Raw genomic sequence first — 19,751 nt, 5'->3', positions numbered from 1 at the left:
CGGGGGGTGGGGGGGAAAGTTTGCATTGCAATCCCCCTGCCTTCCTCTCCTTTCTCCCGATCAATGCATATTTGCAAAAGGATTAAGCCACAGATTTAAGCGCCGGGAGCCCATTTCTGCCTTGCAAAGGAGACCGGACTGAAAAACCAAAAGCCAGCTCTGATTTCTTTTCGCCAAGTGGGAAGGTGGTTTATTTTTCTTGCTTTTTGGAGTCAACACCCTTCCCCACCAGCCCTTATCCCCACCCTCACCCCGCAACCCCTTTACGCCCCCGCCCCCTCCCCTCTCCCCATCCTCCCACCATCCTCTAAAGAGGCAAAGGGATTTTTTTTTTCTTTTGGTCTTCTTTTTTTCCCCCTTCCCTGTTTATCCTGAAAAGGATTTGAAGACAAGCTTGAAGGATAAAAAGCCTTGGTGCTTCCCAGGAGCCGAGCCGAGGAGCAGAAGAGGAAGAGCCGGGGGCTGCCGTAGCCTTCGGAGATGGACGAGCAGCCCAGGCTGATGCATTCCCATGCTGGGGTCGGGATGGCTGGACACCCCGGCCTGTCCCAGCACTTGCAGGATGGGGCCGGAGGGACCGAGGGGGAGGGCGGGAGGAAGCAGGACATTGGAGACATTTTACAGCAAATTATGACCATCACAGACCAGAGTTTGGATGAGGCGCAGGCCAGGTGAGATGGAGGCTTTTCTTTTCCTTTCTTGGGGTTTTTTGTTTTTCTCCCTCTCGCTGGGGGAAACAATGGGAACCGAATCACCACAGCGCTTTCTTTTTAAATGTTATTTCTTTTCCCATTTTGACAAGCAACTACATGGCGGAGGAGTAAAATTTGAAGGAGTGTTGTTATCGAAAGTGTAATCGCCCATGCCGTGCTGTGGCTGTGTATATATATTGTGTGTGTGTGTGAATATAGAGGTATTCTAATGTATCCACACAAACACAGGCATGCCGAAAATACTGCCAACTGATCCAAAAGCGGCCCTTGGCACTTTTTACTGCTTTAAAAAAGTATAAGAGAGAGCAGAATTGTCAAGTTTTGAACAGCATTCCATGCCTTCTTGTACAGGGACTCCGTAACATTACAAAATAAAATGTCCCGAGAACACTTTATTTGCAAATTTAGTTGACTCCTCACCTAAGTTTGATTTTCTTTTTTGACTTACCCGTCCAAAATTAATATTTATCTTTTCCCCTTCCTTTCCTCCCTCAAGTACAACATAACAACAACAAAAAAAGCAGGGTATTTCTTTGTCAGTAGTTATCAGCTATCCAGAAAATATTTTGCATTCACTTAATTCTGTTTTTTTAAAAAAGTTAATAGAAGGAAAAGGTAATTTTGCTTTTAAGCATATTTGTTAGTTTTAAGAGACTCAGATTTTTAGTTTAACTTTATTGTCTCCTAATTCGAATCAGTTTACAAACCTTCCGTGACACAGACAGCTATGTATGGTCCTTTAAAAAGGGGTGAGGGGACAAAAATCAAGCATGCTCTTTTCCCCCATACTTCTTTCAAGACCACTTAGAAATGAAAGCATGCAAGAATTTTATGTATTTCAATACTGTAGGACATGAAGATTTTCATTAAGGAAACACGATAAACTGTGTAGCTTCTCAACTGAATCCACTGCCAGGTATATAGTTCTCTACTCTGGGATTTTACAGCAAATTCTCTTTGAAAATAAAACATAGACTAAGTGACAACCTCCTAACAGCTTGCCCAAGGCTGAACTCGAAAGGAAGAATTTAAAAAATCTAATGACCACATATGTCTGTACAATTACCCAGCTTTGTTAAGTCTCTGAAGTAGCTTTTAAAATTTATTTTTTTGCTTTGAAAATTTTCTAAACTTACACGCACAATTCCTATACCTCAAATGACTTAGTTATATGGAGAAGACATCATGATGTGTATTTTTGTCTAAGGGACATAAGAATTTGAGTTGAGAAAATGAGAGGAAGCAGCTAAAAGCATGGATGTTATGAATTACACTCTTAATTTAAACTGCAAGCACATGCAACATGTAAACTCAAAAGTACTAAGGTTTATGGGTGCTTGAAAACTTGGAAATGTTCAAATATTTGAACTATTCTAATTTTTTTAAATAGGGGAAAAATTTAAAAAATTAATTGGTGCTCTTTTCACATTTTATTATCTGAAGAAAAACTAATAGGTATGATAAGGGGAAGATTTTCCAATGGCAATTCTCTTGAATTGGAACAGATTTCTCCATTACATTGTTCTAGAAAAATACACTTGGACATACCAAGAAACTGGTTTAATAACAAGTTTGTGAAGTGGAAGGGCCAGTAAGAATAGATACGCACTACTTTTTTGATGCTTAGTACCCTCTCTTTTTTTGTGAAACTGAGGGCAAACCTGGCTTCATGAGTTCCCCCTTTTAGTGGCCTAGATGCTGAGAGAGATTAGATACAATTTTGGGTTGGGGAAATTTTCAGTGCTCCTTCTATAGCTTTATTTGTGTGCCATGGAAATGCAATATTTTTATAAAGCTGTGGGAGAATTTTTGTTTGCATTTGGGCCTATGTATAAGAATACAATTAATGAAAAGTATTTTAAAAGACCTAGGAAAGCTCTTTAATACATTAAAGTCTTTTCTATCTGTTTTGTTTTTTTTTTTTCCCACCCCACATGAGAACTGACTAAATCAACCCTAAGCTTTCTTTTTGGTTAAACAATGTAACTCTGCTTAGCAGATACTGTGTCCTTTTTTCCTTTTCCCGGGCACACCTTCATAATGCATAGTTATTATTTATAAAGTAAACCATTAGTATTTTAGATACAGTAATGCATGTGTTCATTTTAATAGTCCTGAATTTTGAGTTTATTACTCCCGTGCTGTATAGTATATAGATCATGTTTCTGATTTCTGTTCTTCATGAGGATGTGTCTGTTTTTTAACTTTCAAAGGGATTTAAAAGAATTGCATATGTTTTGAGTGCCAGAACTTTCCATGTATCTTTACACATTAATTTTAGTTAAACAGAATTCCCTTAACTAATAGCTGATATGATCTGTATTTTGTTTCCAAAACAGTATCATTCTGCTAAATGATTCCATAATAAAATAGAAGGAAAGGTATTGTTTTGTTTCTCAAGTGCATTCTGAATACAAACACACACACACACACACACACACACACACACACACACAAGAACCAGGTAAATCACTAATCTAAAAGGCAAAATTGTATTTATTTTTTCCCCAATGGGTGCAAGGTCCTAATTGTAAATAATTGAATTTCAACACCTGCAAATAAGCAGCGTGTGCACAAGAGGCATAATGTGAACACAGAGAAATGAATTTATTCCCCATATGGGTATGTTTGCCCCCTGGCAATGCATTTCCATACTCTTTAACTTGGGGACTGAAATTTTATAAATTGACAGTTCTGCTCAGAAGACCTTTCAAGCATCTTGTGTTTATGAGAATACAGGGGCATCTGCAGAATGAATTCAAACACATGGATGAATTAAATTTGAAAACACACAAACCGAGAGACAGACAGTTCCTAGGCTGTGGTCGTTACATAGATTATCCAAAACTTGCCTTTGCCTTTATGCTATATCCATTGTCCTGGGTAGAATTATTGGTTTAAGAATTCCACTTTGATTAAACTACTTTACAAAAAAAAAAACCACAACTCTCCCTCAATGGGCATAATTTAGGTTAGTTCTGTTCTGTAGTTGAGTCCCTACTCTCTCCCTGCTAATTAACATTATTTCTTTTTCTGTGGCGGGACTCTGTATATTAAGTCATAAAAACAATCGAAACATGCCACAGAGTTATGCTTGGTATATAATTTTGGCTAAACGTTCAGATTTTTTCCCTCTGTGAATTATCAGCAGTTTGATCTTGAGAGTCCACCTAAGCTATCATGTTGTTGTTTCTTTCTTGCAGAAAACATGCTTTAAACTGCCACAGAATGAAGCCTGCCTTGTTTAATGTGTTGTGTGAAATCAAAGAAAAAACAGGTAGGAATGAGATCCCAACATTTTAGCATTTTTTTTGGCCAATTGAATCACTTTACCAGCAATCATGAACCTGTTATTTAAATATTAAAATTTCAACATGAAAATACTATCAAAATTGACCGCATATTCCAATAGGAAGTCCTAGTCCTGCTTTCTTTTAAAGAAAGTGTCAAGTTTCTTTGACAGTTATTATCAAGCATTACTGGTTTATTTTCCTTAACTCTATTCCTAGCCTTTTTGAAATTCAGGCTAAACTCTATGTTCTGAAGGGAAATTTATAGAATGGTGTGTCTTTGGAGGAAAAATATGAAAGTAAAAGTTCATTTCCTGAAGGAATATATTTTGGCCCATATTTAAAACCCTAATTTTTTTGGAATTAGGCAAGGGTGGGGGTCCTAAACTGTTTAAAGTTTCCTTTCCTTTTTTCTTGTATTTACAAAAAAGCAGCAGACTAAAGGTTCTGTAAAGAGAGTGTTGTCAAATACCTTTGTGGAAAGCGCTATACAACACTAGGTTATCGGTATTTGAGTGGCCTGTGATTTTATAGCAGGGAGAATCGTTGGGTTTAGGAGAGTATAATGCCATTAGATCACTCACTGTGTTGTTTTTCTACTTTCTAGACCTCATATCATGGACTAACACACTTATAACACATCCCAGGAGGGCATTTAAATTTTAAAGCAACAATTAAAAAATAGCAGTCATCAATCAGAGGTGTTCTTAAACAACAGATGCTCTGGGAAGGACATTTAGCGAGATCCTCTTGTTTGTTTATTTTAATCCTTAATTTTCCAAAGTGGGTAAATCTCTCCCTTGTAAGAAGAAAGATTTGAGAAGGCAATCTGAAACCAGGGCATAAAGATGAGGGACAGGGGGTGGTTATATAAAGCAGGAGCTTCTGCTGGGCTCTGACTTACTCGCTCGCTTTAGAGTAGTGCAAAGTACCTGACACCCTCTTTATTTATTTATTTTTTACAACAAGGAGTGTAACAGTCAATAATTCATATCTAAACCATATAAGCAAGGGCATGACATGAATGAAAGTGACAATAAATATGATTGCATGCCCAGTTGATATACATTGATAGTTACACATAAAAAAGCAGGGGGTGGGGGGAGAGAGGGCACGCAGGGTGGCTTTCTTTTTGAGAGCTCTCTGTTTCTCTTTTCAAAAATAAATAGTTTCAAGATGTGACTGTTGATTGAATATGTAATTACTTGGGTCTTGAAATGCATATAAAATTAGTAAGCAGCTCCTTTGTTGAATGTTATTTGTGTTGTGCATTACATCCTAGACAAAGCACCTGAGAAGTGATGTTCAGACCTTTAAGTCTTCCAGGTTGCCTTGCCAAAGCTCAACCTTATTGCAGAGCTGTTAATTGCGTTATTTTAGCTGTGAGACATCCTTTAAGAGATTTATGGATTGTGTGTACAAATATCAAAAGAATTTTTTTTTCAGTTTGTCACACTTTTTAGGGTTTTTATTTTCTGTTAGCCCAGAGAAGGAAACCTAGGTGTATATGTTATTTTCTCTTCTCTCTTTTTTTTTCCTTCTTTGATCTCTGATGCTTATTTACTTTGAATATTTGGTTTCTTGAAATTTGTTTCTAATCGAGTATGAGTTCCTGCTGACTTGGTTCATAAAAGGTAGACTCAAAATATAAAAGCATATGTGATAATCCGGACTAAAGAAAGTCTATTTTTAAAGACACTATCAGATTTTTATTGAAAGGAAGCCTGTGAGTGCACTTAAATGTACATTGTGGTCAAAGTGCTTAATTCTAGTCCCCTAATTAAAACCTACTGAGGCAGTAGATCAAAGTGGGGGGGTGAATAGAGATCCGGTTCAGGTGTGGGTTAGAGTTTGTTCCTTATTCATATTGGCTAAAGTACGATGATAGGAAGCAGTCATATTGGTCAAAATAACGTTCTAAAGGTGTAATTTATGGTTAGATTTCATATTTTGTTTTTTGAATTTTATGTCAACACATTCAATGTTTAGAGATTTTTGGAGTTTTTAAATATCTAAATTAAGTTTTTCTTTGTTGTCTCAAATAATATATCTTAAAAAATAGTTTATCAAATAATGTAAATTGAAAGTGGTAAGAATCATTGCCCCCTTTGTTGGGAGGAAACACACACACACACACACACACACACACACACACACACATACATGCTCCTGCACACATGCAGTTTGGATTGAGAGGGTACCTTTGGGTGAAAGTAGAAAAGAAAAAAAAAGGTCTACCTTTCTCTTAATCTTCAACTTGTGAGTTGGAAGGATTGAGGGGAAGGAAGAAACCTCTCCTGGAATGTTTAGTGTTGTGTTAAAGGTAGGAGTCAACCGCCGTGTGTTGAAAAGAACCCTTTGATTCTAAAGCGCGATTACTTCCTTACTCAGGATCTGCAGAACCCTCATTCTCTGTGCCAGCCTATCTTCCATGCAGTTGATGTGTCCTGTGTCGCAGATACAAAGTGTCTGTAAAGTTGCAGGAGGTTCCCCCCCCCCTCCATTGATACAGAGCTAGTGAAAAGATCACTTGAATCATCAGTTCACATACATTCCTTAATTGTTTGGGGACTTTTCCTATTGTTACTTTCAAGCCTCCTTGCATTTAATGAGTGTTTTTGAGCTTCCATCTCAAGTATTGTAGAGGTTCCTTGATTTAGGCTGGGCTTTGTTTGTTTGTATTCTGACATGGAAGTTCACACATTTGGCTCACCTAGGGGGAACTCTTGAGAGGAGCCTGGTAATTGCATTCATTTGTTGCTTTTTTTGCTTTTGCTAATGATTTTATAGTTGGAAGACTTAGAAGTAAGTAAATAGGAAAACTAGCTAAGAATGTGTTATCAACCTTTTGGAACTTTAAAAATACACACACACACACACACACACACACACATACACACACAACACCCAAAGTAGGCAGCACCATCTAAATTACAGTTGATTGATGGGTATTTAAGTCAGAAATTACTGTGGGGATATTAAAAAAAAAAAACCCATGTGTCTTCTTGCTTCAATGTGTGGGTAAGTTTTTTGCTTTTATATATAAATGCTAAGGAAAAAGAATGCCAGGAAAATGCTTGGGTGACAAATCTCAAACAGCAGCAAGAAAAACCCTGTTAAGACCTATAGTAACGTATTTCAGATATGGCTTTTATCTGTTTGCTCATTCTGGGAATACAGAGACTTAATTAGAGTTTTGGACCATTTAATATCACATTTTCTTTTGGATTTTAAGAATTATTGTTTGTCTTCGGACATATTAGCAGTAGACTGAGTTTTACATACCGTGTATATGTGGTAGTAATGGGGTTGGTGGGATGGAGGAGAAGAAAATTCAGGCATATTACATTTCTTTAAAAAAACTTGAATATATTTTTAAACATTTCTTTTTTTTAACTTTTATGTCAAAATCATGCAAGTTTAAAAATCAGGAAAACACAAAAAATATTGGGTGCCATTTACTAAGGAGAATATTTATAGATAGCAATGAATAGCTGCAATTGTTGTGAATAGTCTTTAATTTTAGAACATAATAGCTATATATGGCACTTTTCAGCCAGTTTTCCTCTGTGCATTGTCTGCACTGAAGTTAACTGAAATCAAATCATTGGAGGAGGTAAAAAAAAATTATTTTTTGCTTCCTTAATACCCTTTTGTTCTCTCGTTTTCCTTTGCTCTCTGTGTTCAATTAACACCCCCATCACAGAACTGTAGTGTGTGTTTTTTTTAAGTCTACTACTGTATTTCACTTTTGACACCCTCCCTTATTATTCTCGCCTGCCACTTCTTTTTAATATAGCAATTACATTACAGGACTTCTACTCCTCTCCTCTCTGCTTTAAAGCATTAGAAAATAATTTGTGTGTCTGTGTATATGTGTGCGTCTTCGCATGTACAGGTTGGGGGGCTTTATGGAAGGAAGCTGTAAGATTGTAGGGAAATAATCCTGATGGTACGAGGCCTTGAACAGAACAAGAGTGAAATAACTTCAGACAATTTAGAGCAGCCTCTGATCAAATTCTTTCAGGGGTTGCAGTGGCAGGAATGATTTTCGTAGAAGCCCATCCATAGCTGGCAAATGTAAAAACTTTTTCTTGCTGATGCGCAAATTCAAGAATTTGGTCCTTTTTGTTTTGTTTTGTTTCTGTTTTATTTCCTTTTTTTTTTTTTTTTACGGTGAAAGGGGTTGAGGAGAGAAAAGGGGGGCAAATGAAGGGAAACTACAAGTCATTTGTCCCTGATACTACCTTTCAGGCGCCCCAGTGTGCTAAGGCAGAAGTAACGTGGTTAGATTCTATATTATTTACTATGATCTGGGTATAAGCTATAGACTTACGATAACATGACTCTAAGAGACAAAATATAAGCTGAACTGTGACAAGAAATGTCCCTCCTCTCCTGTCACTTTTGTGTACTCCATTTTTAGTCTTGAATTAGAAAAATTCTGACTTTTCAGAAGTGGAAAGGAGGGTGCAAAGAACAGTGTGGTCATAGCTACTAGAGTGAGATTTTTGGAAATTTGGTGTCGTTTGTTCCAACAATGGGGGTCTCTGTGAGGATTGGAAACGGGGGAGATTTAGGTGAAACTGAGAAATCTGGAAGTGGATTTGTGAGAGGGGAAATGCGGGGAGAAACTTGCGACCTAGGAGCTGTGGGGCGTTGAGCTGGGAGGAGCGAGGGTGCCGGTTCCAAGCTGGGCAGCAGGCTGCGCTCTGGGCTGAGAGGGGGGCATTACTTGCTTGTGTATTGAGCTCGCTGCTGGTGCCAGGCCTTTTCTCATGCTTTTGCTCCTGTGTTCTGTTGACATCATGAACTTTTTATTGTTGTTGTTGGCAAAATGACAAAAATATCCCCAATCAAGCAAACAAACCAAAACCTAGATATTGAACATATTTAAATAGGAAGACATTTTCATGTTTAATTTAAAATATAACCCTGGCTTCTTTTGAGACATAGTTTACATGCATGCCTTAGGAAAGCTTATCCTTAATTTTGGTTTCAAACCTCTTTTAGATGGATGCTGTTATATTTGAACCTGGTGAAGTGAATCTAAATATATTTTTATTGCTTTTCCTTTAAAAATTCACCAAAAGCACCACATGATAGAGGCAGTTTCCTACGTCCAGCTCCAAAGACAGCTTCATTTTCATGTGACCCTGAGAAGCGCCCATTCATTTGTCTTGCCATATTAACCTGGGTTCCAGGAATATAATAATTTTGGTGCCATGGCCTCTTACTTGCAATGCTGTGGTGAGATTTAAGGAATGTAATAATTGGTGAATAAAATAAACAGAGGGTTAATGAGTTGTTTGCAAAGTGTTTTGAGCTCTCTGGTCTATATAAATAAAAGATGCTGTATTTTCTATAAAAGTTACCTCAGGATTCATATCTTATTTAATTTCGCAGGATGCAAATGCATTAACTCTTTCAGGCCAAAGAAACAGACATCTACTGGTCAATAATTAAATGATGGGGTAGTCAGTCATTTCTCAGGAGGAAAATTCTCTGGTTGCATTTTTGCCCCATCTGCATCTCAGAGACGTCACTTCTCAGAACTTGGCAGAATGATTCCCAGAAAAAAAAAAAAGTGTAGGAATAGACTGTCATAAGATTATAACACCTATCTCCCATTATGGCAGAATAAGGTCAGTAGTGACTTACCGGAAGGTCTTCTTACCTCTGACAGCTCTCTTTCAATCTCTCAATTATCAGTGGAAATCAAGACCACAATGGTGGAAAATTCATCCTTTTTGGTTTAGGTTGTAGTTTAACTACATCTTCTACTGAAACTTTTCTCATTAAGTGAGTACTGTGGTGGGTGCCTCACTTCCATGGTGGTTCTGGACCTTCCACTAAGTAGTTATAATGTTATAGGCAAATTGCTTAAATAATTTTAGGAGAAATTAAAATAGTAGTAGTTAGGGATGTGGACTGTAAAGCCAGACTCCCTGGGTTTGTATCCCAGATCTGCTACTTCTTAGCTGTGTGACCTTCTTCAAGTTATAAAACTTCTCTGTGCTTCATTTTCCTTATCTATAAAGTGGAGATCATAATGGAATCTATCTTAGAGGGTTGTTTTGAAGATTAAATGAGGTAAGACATGTAAATTACAGGGCCTGGCATAGAGTAAACAGTCAATAACTGCTAGCTTTTATTATTTCTAGCCTTGTTTTCTTATATGAAAGAGAGAAGCTTACACCAGATGGTCCCTAAAGACTGAGCCAATTCTAAGACTGCGATTTTATGCCGAAAAGAGACAAAAATTGCTGAATTTAAGATTTGCTTGCTTTTGTTTCTCTTACCATTCTCTTAAAGTAAGAATTAGCTATATCTGGCCAAAAGTTTGAGACTAGGTTGGAAGAAGGGGAAAGGGGAGAAAATGAGTAAGAGCAGACACAAAGGTTTTTAATCACCTACAAACTGGACAATCACTACTCGAAAAGCTAGAATTGCATATGTTAGTGATGATGTTTTCTTAGCATCAGCAACTGGAGACATCGTGTAATCAAAGTTAAAAATATTTTCTCTCTGAAGACACATAGGCCCATCCACTCAACTTGCAAGGATTCAAGGCAGGGAAAAGGAGCACAAAATGAATTTAGGGCAGCCTGACCTTTTTCTGCCTTCCTAATATGATCCTTATTTAGGAAAAATGTTATCTTTGTCATAAGGACAGCCTTGATATGTTAATAGATTTATTCTTTTTAACTATTTTTTATAGCTGTCTTGAGATATATTTCCAACACCATGACATCCACCCATTTAAACTTTACGGTTCAGTGGTCTTTAGTACATTGACTAAGTTGGGAGCCCATCACTACAATCTCATTTTAGAACATTTTCATCACCACCTTCTAAACCCCCCAGTACTTATTCAGTCCATATTTCCTGCTTCACCCAGCCCCTGGTCACCACTAATCTACTTTCTATCTCTATGGATTTTGCCTTTTATGGACATTTCACATATATAAAATTATACAATATCTGACGTTTTTTGACTAACTTCTACTTAGCATGTTTTTAAGTTTTATCTACACTGTAGCATGTATCAGTACCTCATTCCTTTTTATGGCCAAATAATATTCCATTGTATGGATATACCATAGTTTGCTTATCTATTCATCAGTTTATGGATACTTAGGTTGTTTCTACCTTTTGAAGCTATTATGAGTAGTGCTGCTATGAATATTTGCATACAAGTTTTTGCATGTGATATATTTTCATTTCTGTGGATATAGGAGTGGTATTGCTGGCTCATATGGTAGCTATGTTTAGATTTTGAGAAACTGCAACTGTTTTACACAGTGGCTGCAGTAGGTGCATTCTTTTTTTTCTTTTTTTTTAACAGCTTCATTGATATACAAAAAACTGCATATATTTAATGTATACAATTTGATGACCGTAGTAGGTATACTCTTAAGTCATATTGTAAATAGCACTAAGTTTTGTCTTTAGCAATCCCAGCATTCAATTTCTTCAACCTCTTTCTCCATTCAGCAACCTGTCTTCCCCATGTTTAGGACTCTACCATGTTTTCTTGCCTCTTTTGGTCAATTTGTACTCTAAGAAAAGAAATTTTTGATAAATTTATTTGACTTGAAGTATGCATGATCAGGATTTATGTGAAATCTCTATCAGAACTATTTGCATTTTAAACAGAAAAAAAATAAGTTAAAGGAATGAATCTCTAATGCTGGAATTTCAGGTGTCAGGTTCCTGAAGAGGAATACCCTTTTGAGAAAGATTGGAGACTTTTCTGAATAATAATCTAGTATGACTGAGAGAGCATGGACTTGGAGTCAAATCAACCTGGGTCAAATCCTAGCTTTTTGTGTAACATCAGTAAGTTAGTTCATTTAATAGAGTTTCAGTTTGCTCATCTGTGCAGTGAAGATAATAATACCTACTATGTAGGGTTGCCTGAAGGACTAAAAAAGACAATAATATAAAGCACAAAGTTTGATGAATTTGCTCAATAAATAGCAACTACTGTTATTTTTCTGAAACCACATAGCGGTAGGTGACCGTAGAGGTGTTGACCACCTGTCTCATCAGTTTGGCCCTGTCTGTTTGGGTTGAGTTTTCTACTAGTTCTATCTAGGATTTTTAGAGGCTCACTAACATGCTTCCTGATCCTGCTTTTATGTTAAATTGTTGTCTATAAGTCTTGGGCAAAGTTCAGCAAAAAGCATCCCAACGCTGTTATACTCTCTTCTCCCAATTCTGGAGTTCTGGGGAGAGTATCCCGTAGAACAGTGCTAGCAGTTCATTGAACATACATGTAATTTGATGATTTAAATTTTCTAGTAGCCTCATTAAAAAAAGTAAAAAAAAATACCAGTTGAAATTAAATAATATATTTCATTTAACAGATATATCTAAAATATTTCAACATATAATCATTATCAACAATTATTGAGATTATATTCTTCTTTCTTTTGTGCTAAGGCTTTGAAATCTATTGTGTATTTTACATTTACAGCACATCTTAATTTTGCCTAGCTATATTTCAAGGGTTCAGTAGCTACATGTGGCTAGTATTTACCATATTGGATAGCACAGCCATAGAATGGTTGTTCTGGCATAAATCTTTGTTTTGTTCCTTTTTTGGCATAGTTTTTACACTCTGAGGAAGACACATGGTTGTTCCCTACTCCAACTTGATCTGGTAGTTGTGTAGCAATTGAAATTGGTTCCTGATGGATAGGCACGTTCCAGAATAAAGCATATCTGAGGCATCTCTTTCTGGCAGGGAACATCCACTGCACCCTGTTGAGGTCACTGATGGGAGCTAGGATGGGGTGATTCCTCTCTACCTCCTTCTCTCTCTTTTACTTTTTTTTCCCCATAACTCTTTTTACACTTTGTTTCTTTATCCTTAACAAAATCTGAAATGTTCCCTAAAATAGACTTGAGTGGGCCGAAGCAGTCACCTTGTTTTCTTCAGCTAGAACACAATGGAACAAGTATAGAAGACTTCATGGTGTGACAAGAGTTTGCTGGACCCTGCATTGGGAGTTCTGAGGCTTAACACCGACTGCCCCTACGGTAGCATATTATTTTGAGAACACCATTTAACCTCTTGGTCTCAGGTTTCCATGTCCATGGAATGGACGACTCTAGAGAGCCACTAATCTGACCCCACATTCCGTGGGTCATGAGCCCCAGTGTGATCCCTGCCAAGGCTGAAGTTCATAGAAGGGAAAGCAGGTAGAACACATATAAAAGGAAATTCTTTTTCATTGTTGTGGCAGTTCTAGTTTATCCTATGAGTCCTAGTATCTTTCCTAAACAGTCATGTAAAACTGCTATGGTGGTGTTAAAGCTACTTCAGTTAATCAAGTTGAATGGGAGAAGGCAAACTGGGAGGGAAAAAATAAATGGAATTAAATTTTTTTTTTATTACTGAGGCATTCAGCGTCACATTTATAAGGCCAGTTGGAGGCCAGCCCCAGTTTAATCTACCTTGTTGACATTGTGACTGAATGCAAATATTGTTTCCATATTATGCATTTGTAGCTATTGGATTTTAGACTGGAAATCTCTTTTGTAATATACAAAGATGTATTGTTGCAGGATTGGAAGTGCAGTGTACCTTTTTGAGTTCATGTGGTAGAACCTAGGAAGTTAGGAAGGAGGTTTGGTTTTCACCTTGGAATGGTGGAGTTACTTGTTGACCATTTGCCTCAGCTGAGTTACTGAAATAATTTGTTTCCCCCTACCCGTCAGTGGGGCTTCTGGATACTTAAAGTGAAGGATATTTAGAAAGATGTTTCAGCTTCCCTAAGAGAGTGTGGTCAGTAAGTGCGAGGGGAAAGTTTATATATTTGGCTTGCTTTTAGACAGGTTGAATCTGCCAGTAGGTCAAAGGAATCAATTTACATAGTGGCCTGTGTTGGTAGGGTAGAGAGAGAGAGAAAGTAGTCAGTGGTTTTACCTGAGGGCTTTAGGTGATTTGAAACTTACAGCGTTGTCACTGTAAGAGAATGCTCCTTATAATTACCATTGTTAATAGAATTGAAACTTTCATTTATTTTTTGTCCCTAACAAAGAAAGACTCTCAGAGACTGTAATGATGAGCTGGGCCTACATCCATCCTGAAAGGCACTCTATGGATATGAGGGTGTAGATGTTAATTCCTTTCTATACAATTTGCATGCAGAGGCTCTAGGGCCATGCACCCTGCTCACATTAATAAACATTTAAAAACAAAGAGCAGGCAACACATGCACAGCTTTCCTTTGTGCAGCCTCCTTGCTAGGGTGCCTGTAATCCCTAACCCCTTGCCAGGGAAATGCCTTGGTGGGTGCGGGTGGGTGGTGATGCTGCACACAGCCCCGAGTGTAAAAGCTGGAGACGTAACCACATCGTGTGAGGAATAAATTAAAGTAGCTTGTCCTGAGGCCCATAAAGGGGGAAAGGAGAAAAGAAAACCACCGCCAAAACAAAAAAACCCCAAGAGATGAGAGAGCGTGTTCGCCCAGACCAGGTAGAAAAGACAAATCGAAGTCGTGTGGAAGGAGTTTAAGGAGATGCATCAGAAAATAAAACTTTTTTGGAACTGAGAAACAGTGGAGAAGCCGGGTGCCGGGCAACGTGGCCTTGCGCTGAGACGAGAGGCCCCTTTCAGACCAGTATAATGATGCTGGGACCTGGGCCTTGTGGACGTCTGGGTCTGGCTGCGAAAGCCCGCACAATGACCCTTTCAGAGGAGGGGGCTGAGGCAGGCCGTTCGCAAATCTGCTGACTTAGCCGCAGGGCGATGCGCGGCAGAGGGCACGGTGGGGAGCGCCCGGCCGCCCTGGGCAGCCCGCTCCGCGCCGCCCGGCCCCGCGTGGCACCCGGGCCTCGTCCGCGCTCCGCACCCCGCGCCCGCTGCGGAAGGCGCGGCCCGGCCTGCACCGCCCGCGCACGCCACGCGTCGCCGGCCGCGAAGTCAAGTGTCCTCGGCGTGGGGCTCGCTCGTGTTTTCATCATTTCCCTTTGCCCCGCCTGGGATGCCGTGGTCCGCCGCGGGCGCTCGCTCCTGGCCCCGGCCCGGCCGCTTCCCTGTCCGCCCACCTCCTCTGTCTCCGCTGACCGCGCTTTTTTTCTCGAAGGGTAGTGGGGAGGGGGCCGCCGCCCCCAGGGAGAAAACACCCTCCCGGGAGCCATGCTTCCTTTATTAAACACCTCTGGGGCGCGCTGGGACTCTCCATCAGAGCCTCTGAGGCACGGTGCGTGCGGTCTGCCCCCGGGGAGCCGGGCCCAGGGGCCGCGCCCGCGCTGGGCTGTTCCGTGGGCCGCTGGAGCCGCGATTTCCGTACGCACAGCGCCCGTGCTGTGCAGACATCGGCGGTGGTGGTTGTGCATGCAGAAGTGAAATTCGGAAGGCCGCGTGTGAGCACGTGGGTGAGTGTGTGTGTGTGTGTGTGTGTGTGCGCGTGCGTTCACACGCACGCATGTTAATTTGCAGCTCTTTCTTAGTTGGCCCTGTGTCGTTTCAGCTCTGTTCAATAAATATTCCAGTTGTTGCTTTATGGTAATGAAATGAATTAAATAATATAATCTGGAATTACTGCAGAAACATTCCCGTCTTCTCTATCTCTCAGCCCTTACAAGGGAGCACGTCATATTCCCCTGGGGAGATTTTTAACCCAAAGAACCTTGATGTACTTTAAACAGCACTGACATTTGTTTTCCTTAAGCTTGGTCTGATTTCTTTAACACTTGAAGAAGGTCTGGGGCCCTCAAGCATACCTAGTTTCTTAGATGGCGGCTTGTTTTGTCTCACAGGCATATATAAAGCGTCCTTAAGCTGCCTTATTTTTGCGTTCTTCAGAAAATAGAGAATTAAATTCTAGTAGTTTGCCCCTCTCCTCCCCTGCCTGCATAGTGGCTTCCCCTCCCCCACCTAGCCTGCTGGAGCCGAGGCAGGAAGGGGCTGTCATCGTGCACATGCCTAAGCCATATTACTTTATTTTTCTTCTTAGAAAGTTACACTAGGAAAGATGTTCTTGATGTGTGATTATTATTCTTAAATGGATTCTTGTGCTGTCCTATTATTGCTCTGTTACAGCCTTACAGGACAGCCACCGGTTCCCACAGTAGACCCTCCAGAAACTTTCTATTGCGTGAACGTGGGAGAGCTAGAAGTCAGGAAGGTTGAATTCTCTCATTACTTTGAAGATCTATGCATTAATTCCCTGTATAAATTCCCACCAGCCCAGTCTCTGATCCACCAGCTTGAGAATCGGGCCCATTACTGCTTTCACAGGATGAATTTCTCATCCTTAGTAACTCTGGGGGAGAGGAGAAAGGGTTATTGTGTAGGCTGAGAGTTCACATGTTACTGCTGACTGTTACAGATGTTGTAGCTAAAATATAAGAGCAGTAATAATCGTACTGGCAATGGTGATAATAAAAAGTGGAAATAACTGCTTCCCTCTGCTCCTGATTTGGACACCCCACTCTCCTACTCGTTTACTCTCCTGACTCCTCTCTTTCTAGGCTGGGGTGTTTTGGTGACTTCCTAGCGGGTTTATACCGGTGCTGAGGAGAGAAACAACTCTTTAGTGGCTTCCATCTGGGCATGAGTATGCAAAGATTGGTTGTCTTGTCAAGATCCCAAGGAATGTATCTTCTCCTCACCTATAATGTCACCTCCTGAATGTTGCCCTTCATAAGTGGAGGAAGCTTAACATATACATAAGCTTAATTGTTTTTAAGGAAGTCTCACCAAATATTTTTGAACGTCATATGTTCTGGAGATGTTTGGGAAGACTCTTACCCTCCACAGGTTGAATAGTGAAAAAGTTAAAAATGAATCCCCGTCCCAGTTGGGTTTATTTTTTCATTTTAGAAATACCAGTTAAACATTTTTCTTTTAGACCGTCTGGAGGATGTGATGAGACTGAAGAATCTGTATTCTATTTTGGTCTGTTCATTGCTTTAGCAAATATTTATGAAACTTCTAGGTATGAAGTGTTACGAAAGAGACTGAGGAATACAAATGCGCGTGAGTTGTGGCCCTTACCCTCAAGGAGCTTCTAGCCCAATGAGGGATCTAAATCACGGTCACAGTCACTGAAACACGGGCAGCTGCCCCACTCTCCAAGCCCCTGTGTCCATGACAGGACGGTGTTCCTTAGAGCCAGGGGTGTAGCTGCGAAGGTCATTCTGAACCAAAGTTCATTGCCACCCTGGGTGATGCATGCAGAAGCATGCTTTCTTTGAATCAGAGAGTTCTAGTTTTTCACTTAGAGAGCCTGAGAAATGTTTTTGTTTGAGTCCTTGCATATGTGGCCTTCTTGCCTTTCCTTCAACCTTGTAACCCCTTTCATTTCCTTTCTGCCTTCTCTTGTTCACTCTGTTTTGTTCCTCTCCTCCTCTCCACTGGAGCCTACTCACCCCTCCCCCATCTCACACCCCCAAATTGCTATTTGCCAAACTTGTGACCTGAGACCACTTGGCATTTCCCTGGGATGGCTGAAATTTACCACCCGCTGAATAGGCATTCTGTGACATTTGCTCACCTGGGCAGCTTAAGCTACATGGTCTGCTTCTGCCTTAAAGGAGTGCTGAGAGGAAGTGTGAAATTTACCTCTGTGCTCCAGGGTTCTTGCTGGCAGGGAGATGAACAAAATGATGCTTTCTAGAACCTGGAATTAATTTTTATCATGGTGCAAGTATATAGTTATATATATTCATACATACATTTATTATGTATTCAGTAAGTGCATGTAGACAATTTGTGCATTGTCTGCTATTCTGTAGTCATTTTTTTTTTTTAGCAAATTAAATTTTCATGGTTAGCTTCACCTTTCACATTCATAGCCTCCCTTACCATAGCTACCCTCTTTCTTCTTCCTTTTCCTTCCTGCTCTAGAAGACACTGGGTTAATGTAATGCTCTTTGAGGCCTTGTGCCGTTAGACCGCCTGTCTCCTTAAGGTTTATGATACTCAAGGTGATGGCTTTCTCATTGTGGCCTTCTCAGCCCTTCTGCTGGTAAGGAAATAGCTACTGGTCCCTTTGGATCAAACTGGTCTAGGAGCTTGTTCAGTCCAGTTACTAGGACAAGCCAGCCCTTGAAGCTTCTCTGGCTCTTGGAACACACGTATAGTCTGTCTGTCCTGGCTGTCAGCTGAAGAAGGGAAACAGGCAGTGTGTATGGTTAAGCTGTTACTTTATACTTGTGCCCTCCAAGTGATTGCAAGGGAAGAGTGCCTGGGCCCCAGGCTGGGAGGGGAGTGGTGGTGGATCATCCCGGAATGAGGCTGAGCAGAAAGTTCAGAAGTGATGTGTCATACTTCCCTGTGGCACCCAGAATTCTTCTGCCTACACGTAATAATAGTTAATGCATATAAAAAAACACTTATTACATATAGAGCTACTATTAGTACTCCAGTTTTTAACATGAGTAAACAGACACAGAGAGTTTAATGGACCTCCCTAAAGTCACACAGCTAATGAGAGGCTGAGTTGGAACACATTTTATTCAATAAGTTTTACTAAATGTAGTTTTTCTTTTTTTTTTTTTTTTACAAAAATATTCATTCCCATCAAGTGACAGCCCTTCAAATTGTGATTCTTCCAAGAAAATTAGGTGGGAATACTACTCAGTTGTCTAAATAACAAATTGTTTGGCTCTACCTATTTCTGGTCCTGTTTCTCAGGTACAGAAATTTAATTTTCCCTTGGCTATGGTAGGCTGCAAAACATAAGAGGATAAATCTAAAACTCACCTTGGGCTTATTTCCTGATTTCCATTAGGCCTCTGCCTGCTTTCTTTTTAGAATCCACCTGATTTCTTTTAGGCAATGAGTGTGACTTTCACAGGTGGTCTAAAGCTTGACCACCCCTGTTGTCTGTGGCACTTTTTCTGGTTCCTTTTCAGAAGCCCAGCATTTTGACAGGAACATAAAGCAGGGTGAAGCGTTGCGTGCCCTGTCCTTGCACACCCTTCTGGGCCCTCTGTCCTTCTGTCATACCACCTCCCTGTGATCTCAGACGGTGCAGATGGAGGCTTCGTTGGTGAGACCTGCAAGTCACATCTCTCCAGTTACAGAGCCGCTCGGGTCAGAAAAGCACATCCAGGAGCTCCTCTTTTTGATAAGTGGGTGTTACAGTTTTGCGGGGGGAATATCCTACGCAGTGGTGGTGGCCCAGAGAGCAGCCTGGTATGCAGGACCTGGGTGGCCGTGAAGTTGTGATGGTGACACTAGCGGGACCTATTACCTTCACCCCAGATGTTGGAAAGGAAAAAAAAAAAAGAATTCAAAGCAGTCTATGTTTAAATTTATTGAGAAAACAATATTATTAATAATAATATTAATAGTGATATTATTAAGAAGACTTTAGTAAAGAAATTTTACAAAAGAAAAAGGAAATACATTCACCAATTCACCTTTAATTGCATTGTCCTAGTTCAACATCTATTTTCAGTTCTTCTTTTTCCCCGTGTTTAAATATTTTCTTCCTGTTATTTTTCTTATTGCTGTATGAATTTTCTATTTTTCAAGGATGATTGTACACTCAGGGATAAAATTCTCTTTTATTTCTCAACAGAACTTGTTATTAATATGTATCTTATTTATTACTTCTCTCATTTCAAAAAGGAATTCAAGCAGCTTACCAAAATGTGCAAGTGATACAAAGAGATTTACTAAATAAATGAGGAAATTAGAAGAAAAAAATTTAGGTAGGGCAATAAAATAAAATGCAAGGGAATGCTGGTATGTAAAATTGCATTCATAAGATCCTTTCTC

The 19,751-nt window shown here is 39.8% G+C and overlaps 1 protein-coding gene across 2 annotated transcripts in view; it reads left to right on the top strand.

Moving 5' to 3' along the window:
• The first annotated feature begins 334 nt into the window (after positions 1-334).
• Positions 335-19,751, top strand: part of PBX1 (pre-B-cell leukemia homeobox 1) — a 291,506-nt gene continuing 272,089 nt past the window's right edge. The window contains exons 1-2 of one of the 2 annotated variants that reach the window (XM_012639595.1): positions 335-671; positions 3,917-3,990. In XM_012639595.1, coding sequence (XP_012495049.1) covers positions 481-671; positions 3,917-3,990 — 265 coding nt within the window. In that variant the 5' untranslated portion in view covers positions 335-480. The remainder of the gene's footprint in view (positions 672-3,916; positions 3,991-19,751) is intronic. The other variant, XM_012639596.1, reaches the window with a different exon arrangement.

This window comes from Propithecus coquereli, unplaced genomic scaffold, assembly GCF_000956105.1.
Source record: "Propithecus coquereli isolate 6110/MARCELLA unplaced genomic scaffold, Pcoq_1.0 Scaffold140, whole genome shotgun sequence".
NCBI classification, from domain to species: domain Eukaryota; kingdom Metazoa; phylum Chordata; class Mammalia; order Primates; family Indriidae; genus Propithecus; species Propithecus coquereli.
This window is presented reverse-complemented; position numbering and strand designations above follow the sequence as displayed.